At 32.1% G+C, this 21621-nt stretch overlaps 2 protein-coding genes across 2 annotated transcripts; both read right to left on the bottom strand.

The window, feature by feature from the left end:
• Window positions 1–29: 29 nt before the first annotated feature.
• On the bottom strand, window positions 30–20581 carry LOC143081014 (ubiquinone biosynthesis protein COQ9-B, mitochondrial-like). The gene is made up of 9 exons (XM_076257248.1): window positions 20523–20581; window positions 18994–19175; window positions 9544–9720; window positions 8816–8954; window positions 7067–7151; window positions 3451–3555; window positions 2933–3088; window positions 1535–1588; window positions 30–242 (listed from the first exon to the last, which is right to left on the bottom strand). Exons 1-9 carry the CDS (start codon window positions 20579–20581, stop codon window positions 210–212), a joined length of 990 nt encoding a protein of 329 aa, XP_076113363.1. The 3' UTR covers window positions 30–209.
• On the bottom strand, window positions 13575–18817 carry LOC143080218 (glomulin-like). The gene is made up of 2 exons (XM_076255946.1): window positions 18727–18817; window positions 13575–15568 (listed from the first exon to the last, which is right to left on the bottom strand). The coding sequence occupies exon 2, from the start codon at window positions 15542–15544 to the stop codon at window positions 13706–13708; it is 1839 nt and encodes a 612-aa protein (XP_076112061.1). The 5' UTR covers window positions 15545–15568; window positions 18727–18817; the 3' UTR covers window positions 13575–13705.
• Window positions 20582–21621: the final 1040 nt, after the last annotated feature.

The following is a 21621-nucleotide window of genomic DNA, read 5'->3' on the forward strand; positions in this document are numbered from 1 at the left end:
CCCACATCTTCCTATATCTAAAACATATGTTTTAATACTCTGAAAGACCTTTTATTAATAACATATCTTATAAAACATAAAACACTTTGCACCAAAACAACACAAAAAGTTAGATCTACTTTTTTCAGGTTCATCAAAAAGACTAAAAAATATATATAAATAAGTCCACTTAGTTCTCCAATGTTTTGTAGGTGATCTTGTCTCAAAGGTTATCTGGAATTCATTCTACACATATTTTTAGCCTGCAAAATAAAAGTAATGTCTGTTAAAATTTTAATTTCAATTACACATGTGTTTGCAAATGAGTTGTGAAGACTGATTTAACAAACCTTTCTTAAATTGTCTGTTTATAATATAAATTCATAAATCATTGAGAAACTAAGGTTTTAACGCCCTCATACAAAGTTGACCTTAGATGAATTTTCCTAATATTTTAGGTCCTTTTTGATCATATAGCACTTTAACTGTGTCAGTTCTTATACATCCTTGGCTTTCAAATATTCGGTTTTGAGCAAAACAGAGTCAACTTTGGTTGCTGATAAATAGTGGTCTCGTAGACTATCAACTCTAAACTATAAAATTTGTATAACTAAATTGAATATAACATAAAAAGGAAAACGCAAATCACCAAAAATACTGTACAGACCACATAAACCCTTAACACCCAATTCCTCCCCTAAAAACAACCAACACCAAGATGTGGGTGTCAATTTTCGTGGAATGAGGAAAGTTGCACTTTAGTTGATATTTGATTTCATGGTTTTGGCAATCTCTGCAAACACTTGAATTCGTGGTTCACCTCAATCCACTAAACCCACTAAAATTGGTATCCAATGAATAATAATGATCCCACAGTAGGTAACAAAACAAGAATGTGTCCAAAGTACACGGATGCCCCACTCACACTATCCTTTTCCATGTTCCATTGGGTAATTATCTAATTTGGCATTAAAATTAGAAAGATCATATCATAAACAACAAGTGTACTAAGTTTCAAGTTGATTGGACTTCAGCTTCATCAAAAACTAACTTGACCAAAAACTTTAACCTGAAACTCTCACTTTCATTTTCTATGTTCAGTGGACCGTGAAATTGGGGTCAAAAGTCTAATTTGGCTTAAAAATTAGAAAGATCATCTCATAAGCAACAAGTGTACTAAGTTTCAAGTTGATTGGACTTCAGCTTCATCAAAAACTACCTTGACCAAAAACTTTAACCTGGACGGACGAACGGAACGGAACCACAGACGGACGGACGGACGAACGGAGCCACAGACCAGAAAACATAATGCCCCTCTACTATCGTAGGTGGGGCATAAAAATCTAAATTACAATACTGTTTTTGGGGAGATGAATCTCAAATAGATTATTGTTACTTGGATAATATCCTCTTAAAAAGAAATCAGAAAACACTATGCCAGCAGGTTAGTAAAATCGTTTACCCTTTATATTGGGGGTGTGGAGAATGAGAGCTAGCTCAGTAAAGGTTTTTCAATATTTGACTACCATGTTTATTTGTGTATAAAAATACTGACCATAATACCAAGTCCATACAGTCCTTCTGATGCCACTGTTCCTGATTGCTGCACCTGCAAATAGTTACAAATATACATAAAACAAATTAATTTTGAACGGATACAAGATTATCATTACTGCCATGTAATTTATCTACCATGTCATTTAACTGCCATGTTATACCCTAAGTCAGCTGATAAGTATCTAACATATTGACACTGTATTACATGCAGAGCACATGAATATCCACTTACAGACCTAATTTGAACGAGCTGAATAGTATTACAAATGTACTGGTAAACCTAAACAAACATAAGGTCACTGTTAACCTTGAAATTTAAGGTAAACAACTTATTTGTTATAACTGTTTTACGTTTAACATTGAATTATTTCTGTTACCAGCATACCAAAAGACCCAATTAATGCATTTGTGTCATATCATAGAAACCATAACAAGTAGTATGTGTTTGGCATAGCAATAAATATGTATTTTGGAATAACAATTAGTATGCATTTTGTCATAACTATCAGTATGTGTTTTGGCAAAACAATTAGTATGCTTTTTTTGTCATAACAATAAGTATGCATTTGGCACAACAATAAGTATGCATTTTGACATATCAATTAGTATGTGTTTTAGAATAATAATTAGTCTGTGTTTTGGAATAACAATTAGTATGCATTTTGAAATAACAATTAATATTTTGGTAAAATAATTAGTATACATTTTGGCATCACAATAAGAACGCGTTTTGGAATAGCTGTTACAATTAGTATTTTGGAAAAAATAAGTAGTACAAAATGCATACATTTTGGCATCACAACAAGTATGCATTTTGATATAAAAATAAATTACTCTAGGATCAGAATCTGCTTACCTTTTCAGAGAACTTGACACCAGATATCTCCTGGTTTTGAAGGTGTTTGTGTTACTTAAGTCTTTTAATAGTTTTATATGTAGTGTTTGGTGGACTTGTTTGTCATTTTGTGTTTTTTTCATTTTTTGAAATGGTGATACTAGTTTCTTTTTTTTTCACTAATGAAACACAAATATCCTCTTGGAGGCTCCCACAGGGTACCCCCCTCAGGTCGCAAGGTTGCTTTTGAATTCGTCGAGAGGTCGTTTTTAAGGAAACGCATGCCGTTTTTCCCAACACAAAAAACAGAAGTCAGTCGGAGGTCGTTTTTACCAAACTTTACAGGTCGCAGGTCGTTTTTAGAAGGCCCTCAGGTCAGAAGTCGCCTCTTAAAAGCCCAGAGGTTGCAGGTCGTTCGTTTTTTACCCTGCGGAAGCATCCTCTTAGTATCTTCTGCTCTTTTTTGAAATTTGCTTTATTGCAGACCTATTATTTTTGCCATCATTCTCTATTCTGTAAACCCCATCCAAACTCATATTTTGGATGACATATTTTACTTACATTCCTTGTAACTTTGCCAATAGTAGTTAGATCTTGAAGTCTCCTTTCTAAAAACTGCCATGTATTGTCATAGTTGTCTGACTTATCTTGTAGCATATATATTTCTGTAGACTTATACACACCAGCTAGACTTGCTCTCTTTGTGTACCAATTAAACTGAAAAATACACATATCAAACATTCTCTTTGTGTAACAATTTCAGTGGGTGGTAATGGGCAACTTTTATTTCACACATTTAAAAAAGCAACATATAAGCTATTTTTTTAATTTTTGTTCGCAAAGTGTCCATCTTGTTTTCCATTTATCAGTGCACATATACCCCCATCAGTTAGCATCACACTAAAAAAAATACAATGATCGCATCCTGGCTTGACATGCACTTTTTTTGTAAAAAATAATGTCAAGGACAAGAAATACCTGAAAATTTAACCTCACAAACAGGTTAGGCACATGAAAGTTACAAAATTTGTACTCAACAAAATAATCCATTTTCTTTATATGCATTGCATTAAACTTACATCTACAGATTTATCTCCAGCATAGAACCATATGTCATCCATTAATCTTCCTAGATTTGTCCACGACTCTACAGCATTCTGTGGCATTGTCTGTATTGCCATTGCCTGAAAAATATAAGATGCATGAATACAAAATCCTCTGATAAAAACCAAAAATGATACAAAACTGGGTTCTGGGCACAATGTTTATCAGAAAACTTGACTAAACAAAATGAAACGTTTTTTTTTATTCAATGTTTTTCACAAATCATAGTCAGTATAGTTTTTTTTAATTACTCGTAGAGTATCCTAACTCAGAATGCACTCTGTTAAACATTATATATATAAAAAACAATTTTATCACTTCAGATATATGTCATACTATCATGAATATTGTAAATCAAATGTCCAAACAACCTGGCTGCTATTGATCAGATTTAAAAGATCAGTTATTTGGTTTGATCACATCAAAATCCTGCAGCTGTTTGAATAATGGAAACTGGTAATTGTATTAATAGCTCAATTAATCGAGCGTACAATTTTTTCCACTTGGAATAGTCTTATTGTTTTTAAAAACAGACTGTTTAAATTGTATCATGTCTTTGTCTTGTGTTTGTGATTGGTTGATTAGACTAAGTGTTTAATGCCACTTTTAACACTATTGTGATATTTCATGGCAGTCAGTTTTTATTGGTGGAGGAAGCTGGAGTGCTCTGAGAGGTGGAGGAAGCTGGAGTGTTCTGAGAGGTGGAGGAAGCTGGAGTGCTCTGAGAGGTGGAGGAAGCTGGAGTGCTCTGAGAGGTGGAGGAAGCTGGAGTGTTCTGAGAGGTGGAGGAAGCTGGAGTGTTCTGAGAGGTGGAGGAAGCTGGAGTGCTCTGAGAGGTGGAGGAAGCTGGAGTGCTCTGAGAGGTGGAGGAAGCTGGAGTGCCCTGAGAGAACTTTCAGTAGGAAAACTAACAATCCTATTCAATTAATATTGCAGTCAAGTGCACCTGTCCTATACAGGATTTGAAGTAACAACCTCAGATTTGAAACATTAGAAAGAGAGGGGCTGTGTCAACGGAGCTGTCCTGGGATGGTCTTAGGACATGTATGAGTCCTAAGTCATGTTAACGAAAGTCTCCTAAAATAAGATATGTCCTAAATTTGGTCCTAAAGTTGGGATATATAAATAGGTGTCTTAGGATAGTCCTTAAAGTTACGATGTCCTAAAACAAAATAAAAACAACAAATATGGCATAAACTCAATTATAAAAATACTAATTCAATATTATACACCTATTGACTGGGTGTGAGGGTAATAGCAAGTTTGTTATCCCTGAGATACCAACTATTGCTCGAGGCAAAGCCAAGAGTAATAGTTGGTATGCGAAGGGACAACAAACTTGCTATTACCGGCACAAGTAGTCATTAGGTGTTTTATTATACTGAACAACACAGTCATTTAGTGTTTTTATATACCAAATTAACTTATTTTCTAAAAGTGTAAATATATCATCTGAAAGAAAAGAAAAAAAAATGTCACATAACATTCCGTGCATATGATAAATTTAAGCTAAAGTACACCAAACGCAAATTCACTTTTAGAATATGACGACCCAACCCATATTATGAATAAGGTACTATATTTTAGATCTTTAAAAAATGCGCATGAAGATTTTCTCTCTTTTATTTTTGCTTCTTGTAAGTGAAATTACAATCGACACACAGATTATACTGTTTACAATATTAGAGTTTGACGTTGCCAAGCAAAATAGTCAATGACATCATTATTGTCCAATGAAAAATAAGCATGAAAAAGTACGGGAAAGATGATTATGAAACTATTTACCGGGGTAATAGTCTTTGAAACTATTGACTGGCAAATAGTCTGTGGAATGAAATAGCACAACTATTTCATTATTTTTTTGTATAGAAAAAAACATACTGAGGTATAATAATAAACTATTATAATGTGATAAGAAATAAACTAATTAAACAAAATATTTTTCAATATTAGTTAAAGATTCAATTGTGTTAAAGAACTTTGTGTGTCTGTGCTAGAACTAAGTAGATGCACATCTCTAAATACATTGAGATATTGCAGAGTCATTTGGTGAAGTGTTTTACTATAAGCTAAAATTGCTTTTCTATATACAAATTTATATGAAAAGGACATCAATTGCCCAAAGTATGTTTGACAATGTCATATTGTTAGGCTCATATATAGAATTTATGAAAGTGGAGCTTAAAAAATACTATCATCATGAGTGACATTTTTTTGCACTAATCAAACAATGCGATGTTAATTTAAATGTGGAAAAAAATACTTCTTTTGATTTATCCTTATTCAATACATGTACATGTAATGAAATCGAGTGGACCCAAAGACAATACTAATTTACATATAATATCTTTATTTGTCATATAAGTAACATTATACTTGTGACATAAACAAAAGTAACAACAACAATAAAATATCTGAGTTGAACACACGCATATCTATATATATACAAGTTTAACTAACTAAGAGTCCCCTGTCCTCAGCTCTAAAGACAGTTTTATAAAGGAACCTGTTTTTTTTCACTTGGTTTATATAAGAAGGATTTAGTAGGACTACTAGTTTTTGAGTATCAGATAGATTTGGAAACATAGGATTATCTATTGCCATGTCATTAAAAAGCTTTATACGTAAAACATTATTAATTTGACAGTGGAGGAGAAAGTGATTTTCATCTTCTAAGGTTTTACAAGTTGGACATGTTCTATTGTCTCGAGGTATTTTTAGATATCTGCCCTTCTCAATGAGCAAATTATGGTCACTAATTCTAATTTTTGTGAATAAACGTCTAGTTTCAAAATTTTTATATTTTAGATACAATTCTTGGTCTTGTTTGACTTTAATATTTTTGTAAAGAAAAAGTTTGTTATTTTCGTTCAAACTGTTTATTTTATTTTCCAGTAGTTCTGAATAAAATTTGCTTGTAATATACTTAATCCAAGTCTTTAGTTTGTTAACTTGTTCCATATTTTGACAGGACATTACTTTTTGTATATCAATATTCATTTCTTGTGTTGAATCTTTGATAAAAGTGGACCAAGTATAAATTCTTTGAGAATCAAGGTACTAACATTAAGTTTCAGCACAAATGTTGCATATAACAAAGTTGTGTGACTATTTAGTTTTGTCATCGTATAAAATTCAATTTGTATTATAACATATCTACTAGTATTACTTTAAAACTTTTTTTGTGTAAATTGTTTTCCATAAAAGAGTCATCCTCCCTCCATTTACACATATAGTGAAATACAATAAAAAAAAAAATATGTCATTGAATTCTCTACATATTTTTTTCAATTAAATAAATGTGTTATGATGGTCCTAGGACCATCGTAGTTAGGACTGTCCTAAGATAGCTTTGTTTTACATCCTAAGACCATCCTAAATAATGTCCTAAGACATATCTTAGGACATATCCTAGGATATTTTCATTGACACGGCCCCAGTAGTTCTACTACTTAGAACACTCGGCTAACTTGTTTGTGACTTGGTGCATCAGACATTTAGTTTAGTTATTTTTGGCCAGTCACAGTGTTTGAAATTTTGTTCTGATTAGTTAGGCTTTACATAAGAAAATATCACCAGTATATATACTACCTGTGGCCATTTCTCCATGTATGGTATAATCATTCTTAGCCTGGATTCCACTGAATTCTTTATAAACTCCCCTGTCTTTGGTTTTCTGTAAACAAACATGTAAATTGTTTATATAAGATTAATATAAATAAAAGTTAAGATTTTTTGAAACAAGAATTGATTACAAGAGTATCATGAATATAGAAAATAGTTTAATGATTTTAAAGACCAAGTAGGAAATCCCATTAAAAAATATTATCAGTATAAAATTTAATAAATGTGGAATGTGTCCATAGGGACACAGATGATGCCACCGCTAGCATATAATGCTATAAAGGGACATAACTCAAGAACAGTAAAAGTGACGCTAAAAGTGGTTAAAAGCATTATATATACTTTTCATTAAATTAAGTTGAGACAAACTCTAGTTAGAGAATGGAAACAAAAAAAATCAGCAATTTGTTCATTTGTAAAGGGGTATAACCCTAGAACAATAATCAAAGTGCTTGTAAGCACTGAATGGTTAAGATTGATTTAATTTATCAAACGGAAGTAAAATTGAATATTGCATTGTAGAAAGCATTGGTTGTAGTTGATTCAACTACCATTATGGACAAAGAAAGATAACTCCAATTTTCAAAGAAGACTTTAAAATATTTTTGTAGTTGATTCATCTATAAACTTGGACAAAGAAAGATAACTTCAATTTTAACAAGAGGCTGTCACAACGACAGCAAACCGGATTTATTAATATTTATTTGTGTCCTGGCAATATCACAAGAACCATTACTGATGAATGGTGAAAGTGAAAATCGTCAATATCAAATTTGACCTCCATTTTGTCATCAGTATCAACATATTAAAATTTGAAAAGCTTAGATTGAATGGTTCATGAGTAAATGCAACAACGTGAATGGAAACGCCATTTTACAATCTTTCAAGAACCATAACGCCTGAACGGTAAAAGTCAAAATCGTCATTATTGAACTTGACCTCTATTTTGTCATCAGTAACAACATATAAAAATTTCAAAAGCTTTGGTTGAATGGTTCATGAGAAAATGTACGGACACGACTGGAAACACAATTTTTCAATCTTTCAAGAACCATAACTCCTGAACGGTGAAAGTCAAAATCGTCAGTAACAACATATTAAAATTTTAAAAGCTTTGGCTGAACGGTTCATGAATTAATGCACGGACAATATTTGATTGCCGCCCGCCCGGCCGCCCGGCCGCCGTACATCCCCAAATCAATAACCGACATTTTTGTCACAAAAATCCGGTTAAAAATTATTTGATTGATATATTGAGAAAAAATAGGAAAATTTTAGCAATTTTTCCATTTGTAAAGGTTATTAGTCTAAAACTGTAAAAGTGACAGCACTAAAAATCCAAACTTGATCGGTAAATTGTGGTAATAAGCATTGTGTATTAGTTTCTTAATATTTGGTTGAGGCAAACTAAAGTTAGAGAACGGTAACGAAGAACTTTCAGCAATTTTTCAGACAGACAAGGGTAAAACTTAATGCCCCCTCCGCTACAGCAGGGGCATAAAAAGATTAGAATATTCAACTGAAAAGTGTAACCTGAATAATCCAGTCGTTATCTTCAGACACACTATCAATTGCTACATTTAAGCCAAGAGGACACGACTGATAAAGGGCACATAATCATTTGTGCTTGTAAGGTTTGGTTGAATAATTGGCACATTACATAAAATATATATATGTATCTCTTGTGTTTCTAACCAAAATACATCATGTACATACTCTTCAACATTTTCTGTCTGTATTTTCATCTGTTTGACAAGTTGTTGATTACATTCTCCATAGAAAAAGAAAACTAATTCTGCTCCACCCCTGGGGAACATCCCATGGGCTACACCTGGTAAACCCTCTTTTTCAGCACCTAAATTTAAAAAAAAAAAGACCCCAATAATTTAACATAATTATATAATGATGAGGGAAACATGTATATATAAACATTAGATAGAAAATTCCTACAGATGTGTTTTTTTGGGGGGAGGTTAAAGTTTGAAAATTGTAGCTTATCACCATGTAAACAGACTTCATGTTTAACAACATGGCAATAGAATCCAAAATCAAAAATTTATACATTGAGCTTTGTGGATTCAAAAGTTTATCATTAAAAATATGACAGTCTTAGCCTACAACACCCTTTTTACTGCTTTTCATGTCATTTGATATGTATATATGCTTTGAACAGATTGAATAAAAATTAAAAAATGTTTAGCTTGTAAGATTGTGTTAGTTTTATTTAGCCTAAATCAGACCATTGGTTTTCTTTTTGAATATTTCATATTTATCATGTCAGGTCCTTTTATAGCTTACTTTAAGGTATGGGTTTTGCTCATTATTAAAGGCTGTACAGTCCCCTATAGTTTTTTAAATTCTTGTCATTTGGTCTCTATAGTATATTTGTTACATTGGCAATTGTACCACATCTCTCTATTTTTATATTAGTAACACAAATTTACCTGACGTAATTGCTTTGTTAGTCCATCCATGCTGATATACAAATGGTAATGATGCCCTTAATATTCTCTCTTTTGTTTCATATTCTGTATCCTCTGTAGAAGTTTCGGAGTTAGATTGATCTGATGTTGAACAATTTCTAGAAACAATCTGGGTTAGTCGAATATTTTGTCCATTTACTAAAAACAACATAAAATAATATTCAAATTACTAATATATATTTGTTACCAAAATTGATCATATGCATAAAATTTTCAGAAAACATCTATTTGCAAAATTTATTACAGGTACTTACCGTATCTTAAAAATAAAAAAAATACATCTTGATTGAAAATGCTGAAGAGCAGTGATCAAAGGGTAAAATTTACATAAATTGAAATTTTGTTTTAATAATTCACAGAATCTTTTCAATTCTTTATATAGAAAAATGCACAAATAAGACCTTTTAGTGGTGGTAATTTTTTATTGGGTAGAGGAAACTGACAATCTCTGAGAACGGAGTCAACAGCACCTGCCATGTGTGCCATAGTTAGACCACTGACAACCGAGTCACCCACAAGGTAATGGATATCATATAACTAAAAGTACATTGTTATAAAAACACTGCATTAAAACGGTTATTATTTAAATGGAAACATTGTATTTCAAAAGAATACTTAGCAGGGTATGTGAAGGCAGGATACCCTCAATTTTGACTTCTATCTTAAGTTGGCAATGGCGGTGAACAAAAATTGCTTATATCTTCTTTATTTTAACTCTAGTGGATAGTTCTCTCCTTAGGAATTGTACCAGATATCTTCTTTTTTATAATGATATTTTCATGAAAACTTTCATAACATATATTACCTATAGAGATATAAGATGATGTGGTATGAGTACCAATGAGACAACTCTTCATCCAAATCACAATTTGTTAAAAGTAAACCATTGTAGGTCAAACTTTGACAAAGAACAGTCTTCAAGACTATGTAATGCCTATATTTTCAGCCTTGCCATTCTTGACAACATTTCCATACTTTAATCAAAAATTCAGTATCCTTAACTTTATTCTTTGTAATGGTATGGTTATATTCAAAATACATCTCCTGCAACTTATACCGTGGATTCATTATAATTCGTTGGATACCAATTTTCGTGGATTTCATGAGTATACTGTGAACCCCAAAATTAAATGTTCAACGAATGCCAAATTTTCTAAAAGCTTGTATCAAGACTTTGGCAAAACCACAAAATTAAATGTCAAAAACATGCAAATTTTCATTCATCCACAAAAATTGGTGCCCACGAAAATAAATGAATCCACAGTACATTTGTATATCAAAATACAATTATTAAATATAATGCAACATTGTTTGTTACTTTCATTTTGATTGGATAACGTCACTAACTTTCATGTCATCAAATCACATTTGATGCTCAAAATATGTATGGACAAGTGCACCTGACGTACACAGATTTTAGATGTATGTTTAATCTTCGGTTGAAGGATTTTCCTGCTGCGTTGAAGACCCATTGGTAGCCCTCGGCTGTTATTTACTTTTTGGTCAAGTTGTTGTCTCTTTAACATATTCACCATTTCCATTCTAAATTTTATTAATTCAATTTTGTATGTATGTTTTAACATTAACATTGTTTTCTATCAAATTTCATTAGAATGGAGATAACAATACTGTATTTAAGCTCCAGTAAACTTAATTTGCGACCATGATGACAAATCACCAATTGATGCTGTCCGAGCTTAAATACAATACAGTTATCTTCTACATATATTTGATATTTGCAATGTTATGTGGTTTCATTATTATTATCTATAGACCAATAATCATGGATTTTGTGTTACAACAAATTTAAATGTTCATCAATATAAAAAATTCTATTTGAATGTATGCATACTTTAGAGATCAATGAAAATAAATAACCCATTAAAATGCAAGTTTTTTTTGAAACCACAAAAGTTGGTTCCATGCAAATAAATGGATCAACAGTTTTTGTAAAATTCTGGCTATGCTTTTAAATTTCAAATGCAATCTTAGATTTTGCTATTGTGATGGCACACAAAGTAAATCTGTAGCCTCTTTCTTCAAATAACTCATTTACACAAAAGCTCCTATTTTCAAAACTCATTCTTTTACTTTTATACCATTCCCTTAAATATGTGTAGATATTACACAAGAGGGAAAACAGGAATCACCAAAAAATAGTTAATAGTACAACAGGCCAAATAAATCATCAACCACTATTGACAAACAAAACCCTACAGTTGTTTATGTCCTCGTCATTTGGACTGTGGTGGATAGCAACTTGCTTCATTGGCAATCATACCAAATCTCCTAATTATTTTACTGACAAAAAACACATGGAGTATATAGCTTGACTTGGTACAAGCACAAAATATGGGGAAATAATGTCTGAAACCTATACAAGAAAATAACAGGAGTTGATCCACAGTAAAGATGAAAACTCCAGCAACATTTTAGAAGGATTGTGTTTACAAAATAATAGCCGCAAATTACTTCAAACTTTGACTAAATCATTTCACACACAAAGATTTGGTTTGGAAATTTGGTTGTACCTGTAGACCCCTCAGTATAAAAGGAATATTGTTTCCTTATTTTTACTGCAATATTGTTTATAAAGCCCCTAAATTGTGATATAGTCCATGTTAATGTATTAACCCTTTTGCTTATTAACTTATTTTGAAAGTTAACCAATTTCAAACTGCAGTATGATCTTTGAATTATTTCTTCATCATTACTCACATTAATTTTGTATTTAAAAATTTAAAACATATATATCTAAATATGTATGGTTATACAATTATGAATAATTTTGGTCCTACATGTACATCTTGTCCCCTTTTTTTTGGTATTGCATTATGGTCATGCTTTTCTTTGACTGTTTATGAAGTTTTTAGATTAAGTCAATTGGATGTGTACTAAATGATACTAACTTCAGTAATTGTAAGTACTCTCAGATCAGTAGCTTCTGTTTTAAGTCTTTTTGTTAGATTGTTTATGTGATTGGTGCCAGTATGACGAGTCAAGCCTTTTCCAACTGATTTTCGATTTGTTCTCATGTTGTTTTGTTCTGATAATTATTGAATTTATTGGGCCATTCGTGGTAATAAAAAGTGAGGGTTTTGCTCATTGTTGAAGGTAGTACAGTCATGACAGTTCCCTACATGTTTAATGAACATGCAGGACTATTATAAATACCAGCATAATTGCTTATTTTCTAAATTTTGGATAAATAAATAGATGATTCAGTTTATTTTCACTTGATTAACCTCCAGTAAGAAAACTTTTTAAGCCATATTAAAGTTTGAAAAAATAAAAGCTGCATTTCCTCTTTACACAGGTATCTGAAAGTTCAGAGTTATCTCCCATTTTTTGAAGATTTTTTTTTCTTCTGCAGATATTGCTAGTCTTGTTCATCAGGAAATCATGTGGTTTCCATAGCTGTCATGAAAATACAATTTATTATTACATACATGTATATTTTGTTATAATCAGTAACAACACATGACCAAATAAAAAACACACAATGCATAACAGACTTTTTTCTGGTAATTTGTTAAATTATTAATTAATTTATTTTGTCGGATTTCAATTATTGGTCTAAATTAATGGATAATGGTTTGCTTATACTTAAATTGGAAAGAACTATGTCTTGTGTATATTAAGAGACTAGCATAGGACATGAATACCTATAGGTGAGAAGTGTATGAGACATTATCATGAAAATCAACCATGCTACAAATCTTTTTACCAATTATACAGTTCTAGACGGTTGGTGCTAAACCTTTTCTACAATAGACACAAAGTCTCAAACATATAATAATAAATAACAACTAGAAGGATCTAAATCTTCCTCTAAACTAAATGTGTAATCAATCAATCAAGGATGACTGAAAATTAATATGTTCGAGGATGTACCTGGTTGCCACACACATGATGACATTTCTCTGAGGGAGGTTATTGAGGTCATGACACTTTAACTTATATATAGTTAAGCTTGTTACTTTTCTTGCAAATACAGTTCAAAGAATTTTTATTGATTTAATAATTTATAATTTATTGAAAGATAGTACAGTTTGTACATGATGAGAGTCAATATAGCTTGGTCTCTTCTATTTCAATCACAAGTCACATATGATAATTTCATCTACTTTGTAGTTTTCCTCTGCATTTCTGTAATCTCAGTTATCCTACATAATATACTGTCTATAACATCAAATGTATTTAAAGCTGACTCAACAATTTGTACTTGCTGGCCCACTGGAACACGAGGCATTGCAACTCCACCTACTGTCAAACCTAAATCTACATTACCTCCCTTGGCCTTCTTCTGTCCATCTTTTAGGTCTTGTAAATCTAATTGATAATGACCTTTAGATAAATCAAGGGCAAGTCGTAGAGGTTCAAAGAAGTGTTTCTCAATTTGACTAAAATAATCCCATATTTTTGTGACATTTTCACCTGGTGGATCTCGTATTAATAAATAACGAAGAAAATTCAACAAAGCAATAACCCTGTCCGAAATTTGTAGTATATCTTGTGTAGCACCTTCTTCAACAACGGCAACAATTTTCAATAATTTATACAGATTTGCACCAAAAAATGTACGGTCATCTAATTCGTTCTTCAATACAGAATCGATTTGATCTTTCAATAACTGAATGGTATAGCCAATCATACCAGCATGTGGACAAGTATTAAGTACCATTTCATAAATCTTATATCTAGCAGGCAGGCAAAACATGCTAATAAATGTTTTATATAACTGAACACACTCCTGGCGTAATTCTTTCACTGGATTCTGTATCATGATATCTATTAAAGCATTGACAACTTGTTTATATTTATCATTGTCAAGGTCATTCAATGACAGAGTAGTGACTGGTATTTTTCCCATGAGGCTTTGTAGCAGATAAATTCCTTTGAATTTGACCAATGAATGATCAGCTTTTAACAACAACAGAATATAATATAAACTTGACTGTAGAATATGAGAATGTCTGTAAATGAATGGAATGCTATCCACTGCCAAATCTTCCTTAAAAATAAGATAAGATAAACATGCGTAACTGTATTCTGAAACTAACTCTCCTTCAACTACATTCTCAAAAGGCCCAGTATCCTCATCTGAAGTGTCACCCTCTGCTTTATTAGGTTCTTTCAATTTTTTGGCTGACTTCTTTTTCTTTGGGAGCTGTCCATTTTGAAACATTTTGAATAAATCTGGACAGAGTTCTGTTAAGAGTTCAACTAACTGTTCTGCACAGACTCTCCCATACGTTTTTTCCTGATCTTCCATTTGTTTCTGTTGAAACACAAGATCGAGGAACATGAGAGGATGATCAAGCATAGCAAGCAGACGTTCCATCAGCATCCCAATCTGTTTTTTACCTTTCTCTCGATCAGCATCTGGATTCTTCAAAGATACTTCCTTAACAAAAGGTTGAAGGAATTCTAAATATGCTAAAATAACATCTGTGATTCGCCTGACATCTCTATCCAGTTCTAACAACTTTCGCTCGTCTTTTTCAAGCTGATGGTCTGCAGGGGTAGGTAATTCTATAACATGAGCATGGACAGTTTCAAGGGTAATCTCCAAAGATTCTGTTCTCTTTGAAGGCAACTTCACTAAAGTCTGCTGTATATACCCTAACAAAGCCTTAAACTTCTCATCATCTTTAAACGTATCCATTTGTTCAAGAAGTGCAATGATAAGCTCTTTTGGGTTTCCACGATTTACAATGTAATTCATGCATCTCTCACATGCCTCGAAAAATATGGGCACATTTTTAGAATTCTCTTCTGTGAGACTTTTGGCCAATTCTCCAGCTAATTCATAAAATATTGAATCATCAGAAAGTTTTCTCTCCAAAATAAACATCTTCAAGCTTTTGGCATCCTTGTACTTGAGACTGTCCTTGATGTTCTCTAGAACTGACCCTGCCTCTAAATCTTCACCATACATGTCAAAATCTGTTGTAGCCATGGTTACAATTTGTTGCACAAATTCCTGAAAAACAAAAAGAGAAGTTTTGCTGGTATTCTTTAAATTTATAATTTACTTTTTTAACAGATATCATAAATAAAAATTTCTTTCACAAAACAAAACTATGTACCAATTCATGTAACTATGATAAAGAAATATTAACTTTTGAAAACTAGCCTATATGTACATGTATACAATCAATTCATTTCATCACACGGCTTTAAATTAAATGTAAATTAAATGTTATCCGATCCCATATCTTTAATCTAACCAATCAATGTTTAATTAATATACACCGACACCAGCATAACATTCTCTTTTTGTTTGAACATTTAAGATCATGTATATTACATGTACAATAGGCAAATGTGGCCTGGAAAAATATGAACATTGACAATTTTGTTTAAGGCCAAATAAAATAGTACATGTACATGTATGTGTGGTTCCAGTTACATCTAAAGAAAAGTTGGGGTAGGTTGGTTGGGATTTTTATTTTAATTTTATGCTTTTTTTAAACAATGTGTCTATATACATACTATAGAAGCAACAATCTGACTTTAACAGTGCTAAATCAAAAATGACAAAAATATCTTTATTGTAGACTATTGCTAACACTAAAAATTAGGATAGATAGGGTAACTGGAACCACATATATATTTTCATTTGGCCTAAATGTATTATTTATACATACATGACATATCATGCATATATTAAACACATACTTACTTCAAATTAATCTAATCATCATACATAACATTGATCATTTTAATTTATAATATATATGGACAACGGAAATATTTTATGATATTTCAGGTGCAACAATCATGTGACAGTAGAAAAAGTAAAAGATGAATCCAAAGTTATTGTAGCACCTGATCGAAAAAAAACTATCAAACTTCTCAATAAATTAGCCACATAGTTCCAAACATTTAACAAATACATTAAATACAAGTTTAATCCTAAGTAGATATATTATGTAATATAAAATGAAAGGTACCATGATTTCCTGAAGATTACAAGAACAAATCAATATCCCAAGGACAAATTGATTTGTCCCGAAAAATATTTTACATGGTGTTCTACTGCTTAAACTTGTATAATTATAAGGTTTAAGATGTTTTAGTTGTAAATACTCAACAAAAGTACAAGTTATCTTCAAGAATCAATTGGTACATGTATGTCTTGTATGCAAATTCCTGGTTGAAAACAATATGGCGGACATAATTACTCATATTAAAGGAATATCATTCGACTGTAAAGTGATTATAACTGTATGTTTATGTTTTAAAGAATTTATTCTTGCAGTACTTTTAATTCTTTTAATTTTTAAAGTACTGCAAGAATAATTACGTCCACCATATTGTTTTCATGTGCACATTTAATATCTTAAAATTATAAACTTTAATATTTTTTAAGTAATATCACACCATGTTTTTGGGACAAATGAATTTGTCCTTGGGATATTAGTTTTTTCGTTAAATCCTCCAGAAATCATGGTACCGTAAAATGACCAATACAAGTGTGATTTTTTGTGTGATTTTTTATGTGAAGTGTTTTATAATGGTTGTGAAATTGGAAATGTCATCATGCTATTGGAACCATTTTTTTTTTATTAATCTGTTAGCATTCTGTAACCTTACATGATTTATAAAATTAATGCAATTATGATAAATTTGAAATGACAGATTACGAGTTCTATACACTGGAATCACTTATATAACTTAGTTTGAACAGAGACATATAATTGTATTATATGTCTCTGGTTTGAATGACATTTTAATGATAAAGATGTATATTATCAGAAATTATAAAGAAAAAAGTAGGTCTTCTACACATGTCTGCTTTGTCATTTTGTAGCCTTGCATAATTATTTGGACTATGTCAACATACATGTATGTTCCTGTCTTCACTGAATCCACAATATCCGCAAATTCATGTCAATAATTTCTGTTTATATTTTTTTAATTTTCATTCCCGATGTGATAACATTTCAAAATAAATCTGGGTGCGGGTAACCGTATGAGTATGAAGGCAAATTTAACTATTTGTCGCCGCAATTGGTCAGACACTGCATACACTTTATCGTTATTTGTCTGCCATTACTGGATATCACACAGGGTCCCATAAAATTTGGACATCATAAAACAAAATATCTGACGCCACAATGGAAAAGTGATTGTTGTATGACGTCAAGTTTAAGCGGCAGGGTCAGCCGGGAATAGGGTTAAGGTGTATTGGCTTTGGAAAAAGCAAATTCTCAAATAACCACTTAACATGCTTATTGATACTGTAATAGATGTGCCTTGATGTGCCTAGGTTAATTCCCCTTAATTTGGACAGATTAATTATTTAGTATTTAAATGTTTATTTTAAGTTAAATTTGATTTAAACATAGTAAGATAAAAGTAAGGATTATTTATTTAACTGTTTCATTGTTTAACTTTTGATGCTTTTATCATGTTTTAAGAATATTCATTTATTTAACTTTTCTTCAGTACCTTTTATGTTAAAGTTCTCCTGATTAATGACAAGTTTAGGATATCATTTGATATTCAGTCGGAGTCGTCCTTGCACAGGCCTCCAAAAACTCGCCGGAACAATATTAGTACTAATCGAGTCTAGAGTTAGCCACCACTTCGGTGCAGTTCGCCAGGGTTAGTCACCCCTTTTGGTGCAATTTTACTACTTTAAAACACAACGCGAAGCAAATTTACCTTATTTTACTTAAAAGACTAACTCTGGGAACACTCTATTTTTCATTTTACATTTGAAATTACTTTATTTTTGAACTCCATTTAAGAAAGTTTTCTGACTCCTGTTTATATCCGACTTTGTTTAAATTCATGCAATTACTGTACATTTATGAATAAATTATAGTTTCATTTGATTCATTGTCTGTTGTTCAGCCATAATCTGATATCAGGTATCCCGAAGGTCGAGTAGGGACAAAGTACTGGCGCAAACTTTATCCATGAGTAGCTAATCACAAATTCGAATGAAGATAAAATTATACACTAAAAATATATTTTGATATGAACTGAAAAATCATGCCGGTTTTCTTGCGTAATAAATAATCTGAGTAATCATGGTGAATTATACGTCTGAAAAAGTACCGGCTGAAGATCTAGAGTGGCTAAAAAAATGGAGTGTCCATTTAAACCTTTAAATACATATACACTTACAGATTCTCTTAAAAAAGATACCAGATAAAGTTTTGCTGCATTTTGCACATGCCATTATATATATTTTTTTATTTATCAGGAGTGCTCTCCCTTTAGATATAAAACCCGATGGACTCGGAAAAGTTTTGTGATTTTTCCGTGTCCAATAATTTAGGGACAAGAAGCGACAAGAAGCGACAAGAAGAAAAAATAAGACTTTTGTCTTTTATTTCCGATGATTCGTTTTATAAAACTTGTAATTGTTGGTTGATTGGTGTTAAAACTTACTTTCAGCACTATTGTGATATTTCTTGGTGGTCAGTTCAGTTGATTGGACTGTCAGTTTTCCTACTGAAGGTCGCTGGTTTTCTCTACCATTGGTTGAGAGAATCAGCGACCTTCGGTAATGATTGAGCGAACCAGCGACCTGCAGTAGGCAAACTGACAAATGATTTGAGAAAACCAGAGACCTTCAGTAGGAAAACTGACAAATGATTGAGAGAACCAGCGACCTTCAGTAGGAAAACTGACAATCAGGCCTGATTCAAATTAAGATTGGAGTCGAGAGCACCTAGCTGCCACATGCAGAATTCAGAATGAAATTTAAAAAAAAGACAGGACAGGAGTTTTGAGTAAAAAAAAAAGAAAGGATGAGGAATTCTTATTTGGCAAAAAAGTCTGGATTACAATTTCCGTCAAAAAAGTCTGGATAAACTTAGAAAAATAGAAAAAAGTAAAATCACAAAAATACTGAACTTAGAGGAAAATCAATTTGGAAAGTCCATAATCACATGGCAATTTCAAATAACAAAACGCATCAAAAACGAATGGACAAGAACTGTCATATTCCTGACTTGGTACAGGCATTTTGATTCAAATGTAGAAAAAGGTTAATTAAACCAGGTTTTATAGCGCTAACTCTCTCACTTTGATGACAGTCTTATCAAATTCCGTTATATTTACATTGATGCGTTAACTAAACAGACACAATAAATAAATAGTCAAAATATGGGTACATCAGTCATCATCGTATAACAATTTTAAAAGGGACAATTTAACAGAACAGTACCAAAACTATTATACTATTAGTATAATATTTCCGACAAAATAGAGTGAAAAAATAAAAAGGCTAGACATAGATTATGACTAAAAATTAAAAATGCAGCACAATTTTTTTCTCCCTCCTAGCCCCTCCTCCTTAAAATAAAATGGTAGCTCCCTTAGGTAAAACAAATTTATGTTGAAAACCAGAGGTTGCTGCTGCCTGACAGTTTAAAGTGACTGTTTCCCAAAAAAGTCAATGTATCATTAAGGTATGTATAAACTGATAAAATTCCAGCTATTTCTTTAAATGCTGTTTCTTGATCATGAAGACAAAGATTGACAAAGTTTTTGGTATCTGTTAAAGTTTTTAAAAAGACAACTTAAACATTAAACAGAGTATCTCACTTTCTTAACATTACTCATGGGTGCGACAAAAACCATGTAGACCATCTGTCTGTCTGTCTGTCTGTCTGTCTGTCTGTCTGTCTGTCTGTCTGTCTGTCTGTCTGTCTGTCTGTCTGTCTGTCTGTCTGTCTGTCTGTCTGTCTGTCTGTCTGTCTGTCTGTCTGTCTGTCTGTCTGTCTGTCTGTCTGTCTGTCTGTCTGTCTGTCTGTCTGTCTGTCTGTCTGTCTGTCTGTCTGTCTGTCTGTCTGTCTGTCTGTCTGTCTGTCTGTCTGTCTGTCTGTCTGTCTGTCTGTCTGTCTGTCTGTCTGTCTGTCTGTCTGTCTGTCTGTCTGTCTGTCTGTCTGTAGACCATGTCTGTCTGTCATCACTGTCCTGTCTGTTTGTCAAGTCTCTCTGTTTGTTTGTCCAGCAAATCAGTTTTCCACATTTTTTTACTTCATGCTTGAATATATTTATGTGTTATTTGGTGTATTTTTTTCATGACATGTTACAGATCAAGTACCAATTTTATTCCGGTCTGATAATGTTGTGCAGAGTTATGGTCCTTGGACTTAAAGAATCCCTTAAATAATCAGTTTTCTCTACTATTTTTTGTAATGCTTGTAGTTATTGACTTGATATTTGTTATATATTGTTTACACCATGGCAGTTACAGATCAAGTAAGCATTTTAATCAGTAGGGGACTATGTATAACCATGCATAGACAACTTTCCAGTTCGATAGATTTCGGTCAAAAACTCTGGTTTTAGTGAACATCATTTGTGCGTTTAGGGGCATTCTCACTTCCGTTCCAATGTTGAGCTTGTGGTTTGAAAACTATAATATGCTATATTACACAAATTATCTGGCAAATTAAATTCTCATAATTGACAATCAACACTACTGTGATAAGGGAACTGTGATTAAGTACTTACAAAAGCAAACTTTAATTCTAGTTTATCCTGCAAAATGATGATCACTCAGATGCTTCATGAGCCTTAATAGTGCAAGGATACAGGCGATCTCCTCTATCTGGTAAATGATGTCATAAAGCAGTGCATAATTGACAAGTTTTTTCCAGTGACGGATGAACTTGAAAGTGGTCTATACTGTCAGAATAATTGTTTAATTTTGGTTAATTTGTAGTTTTTGTTTTATGACCTTCATTTTTTACTGTACTAGTACACATTTTTGTTAAGAGGCCATTTGAAGCCTGCCTTCTGGTGTGGGATTTTCTTGCTGTGTTGAATATCCATTTGTGGCCATTGGCAGTTTTCTGCTCATCAGTCAGTTTTGTGTCTCTTTGACACATTCCCAGTTTCCATTCTCAATTTTATAAAATAACATTGACATTTTTAGTAAATATGTATATGTGGAACCTGTATAATACAAAGCAAGTGCCATGTTTTTTACCCAATATGATAGAAAGACACATGATTTCTTTAGGGTAATCCTAACTATGGTCAGTGGGGCAAAAATTATAATGC

This window comes from Mytilus galloprovincialis, chromosome 6 (assembly GCF_965363235.1).
Source record: "Mytilus galloprovincialis chromosome 6, xbMytGall1.hap1.1, whole genome shotgun sequence".
Taxonomy (NCBI): domain Eukaryota; kingdom Metazoa; phylum Mollusca; class Bivalvia; order Mytilida; family Mytilidae; genus Mytilus; species Mytilus galloprovincialis.

Bases quoted from the DNA above. Each gene is read 5' to 3' on its own strand.
- LOC143080218 (XM_076255946.1), bottom strand. From the start codon at position 15,544: ATGGCTACAACAGATTTTGACATGTATGGTGAAGATTTAGAGGCAGGG.
- LOC143081014 (XM_076257248.1), bottom strand. From the start codon at position 20,581: ATGTGGAAAACTGATTTGCTGGACAAACAAACAGAGAGACTTGACAAA. The intron at 9,721-18,993 runs GTAAGTTTTAAC...TGTTGTTTTTAG, and splicing joins ATATCACAATAGTGCTGAAA to TAAATGGACAAAATATTCGA. The intron at 7,152-8,815 runs GTATGTACATGA...GTTTGTTTACAG, and splicing joins CAGACAGAAAATGTTGAAGA to AAAACCAAAGACAGGGGAGT.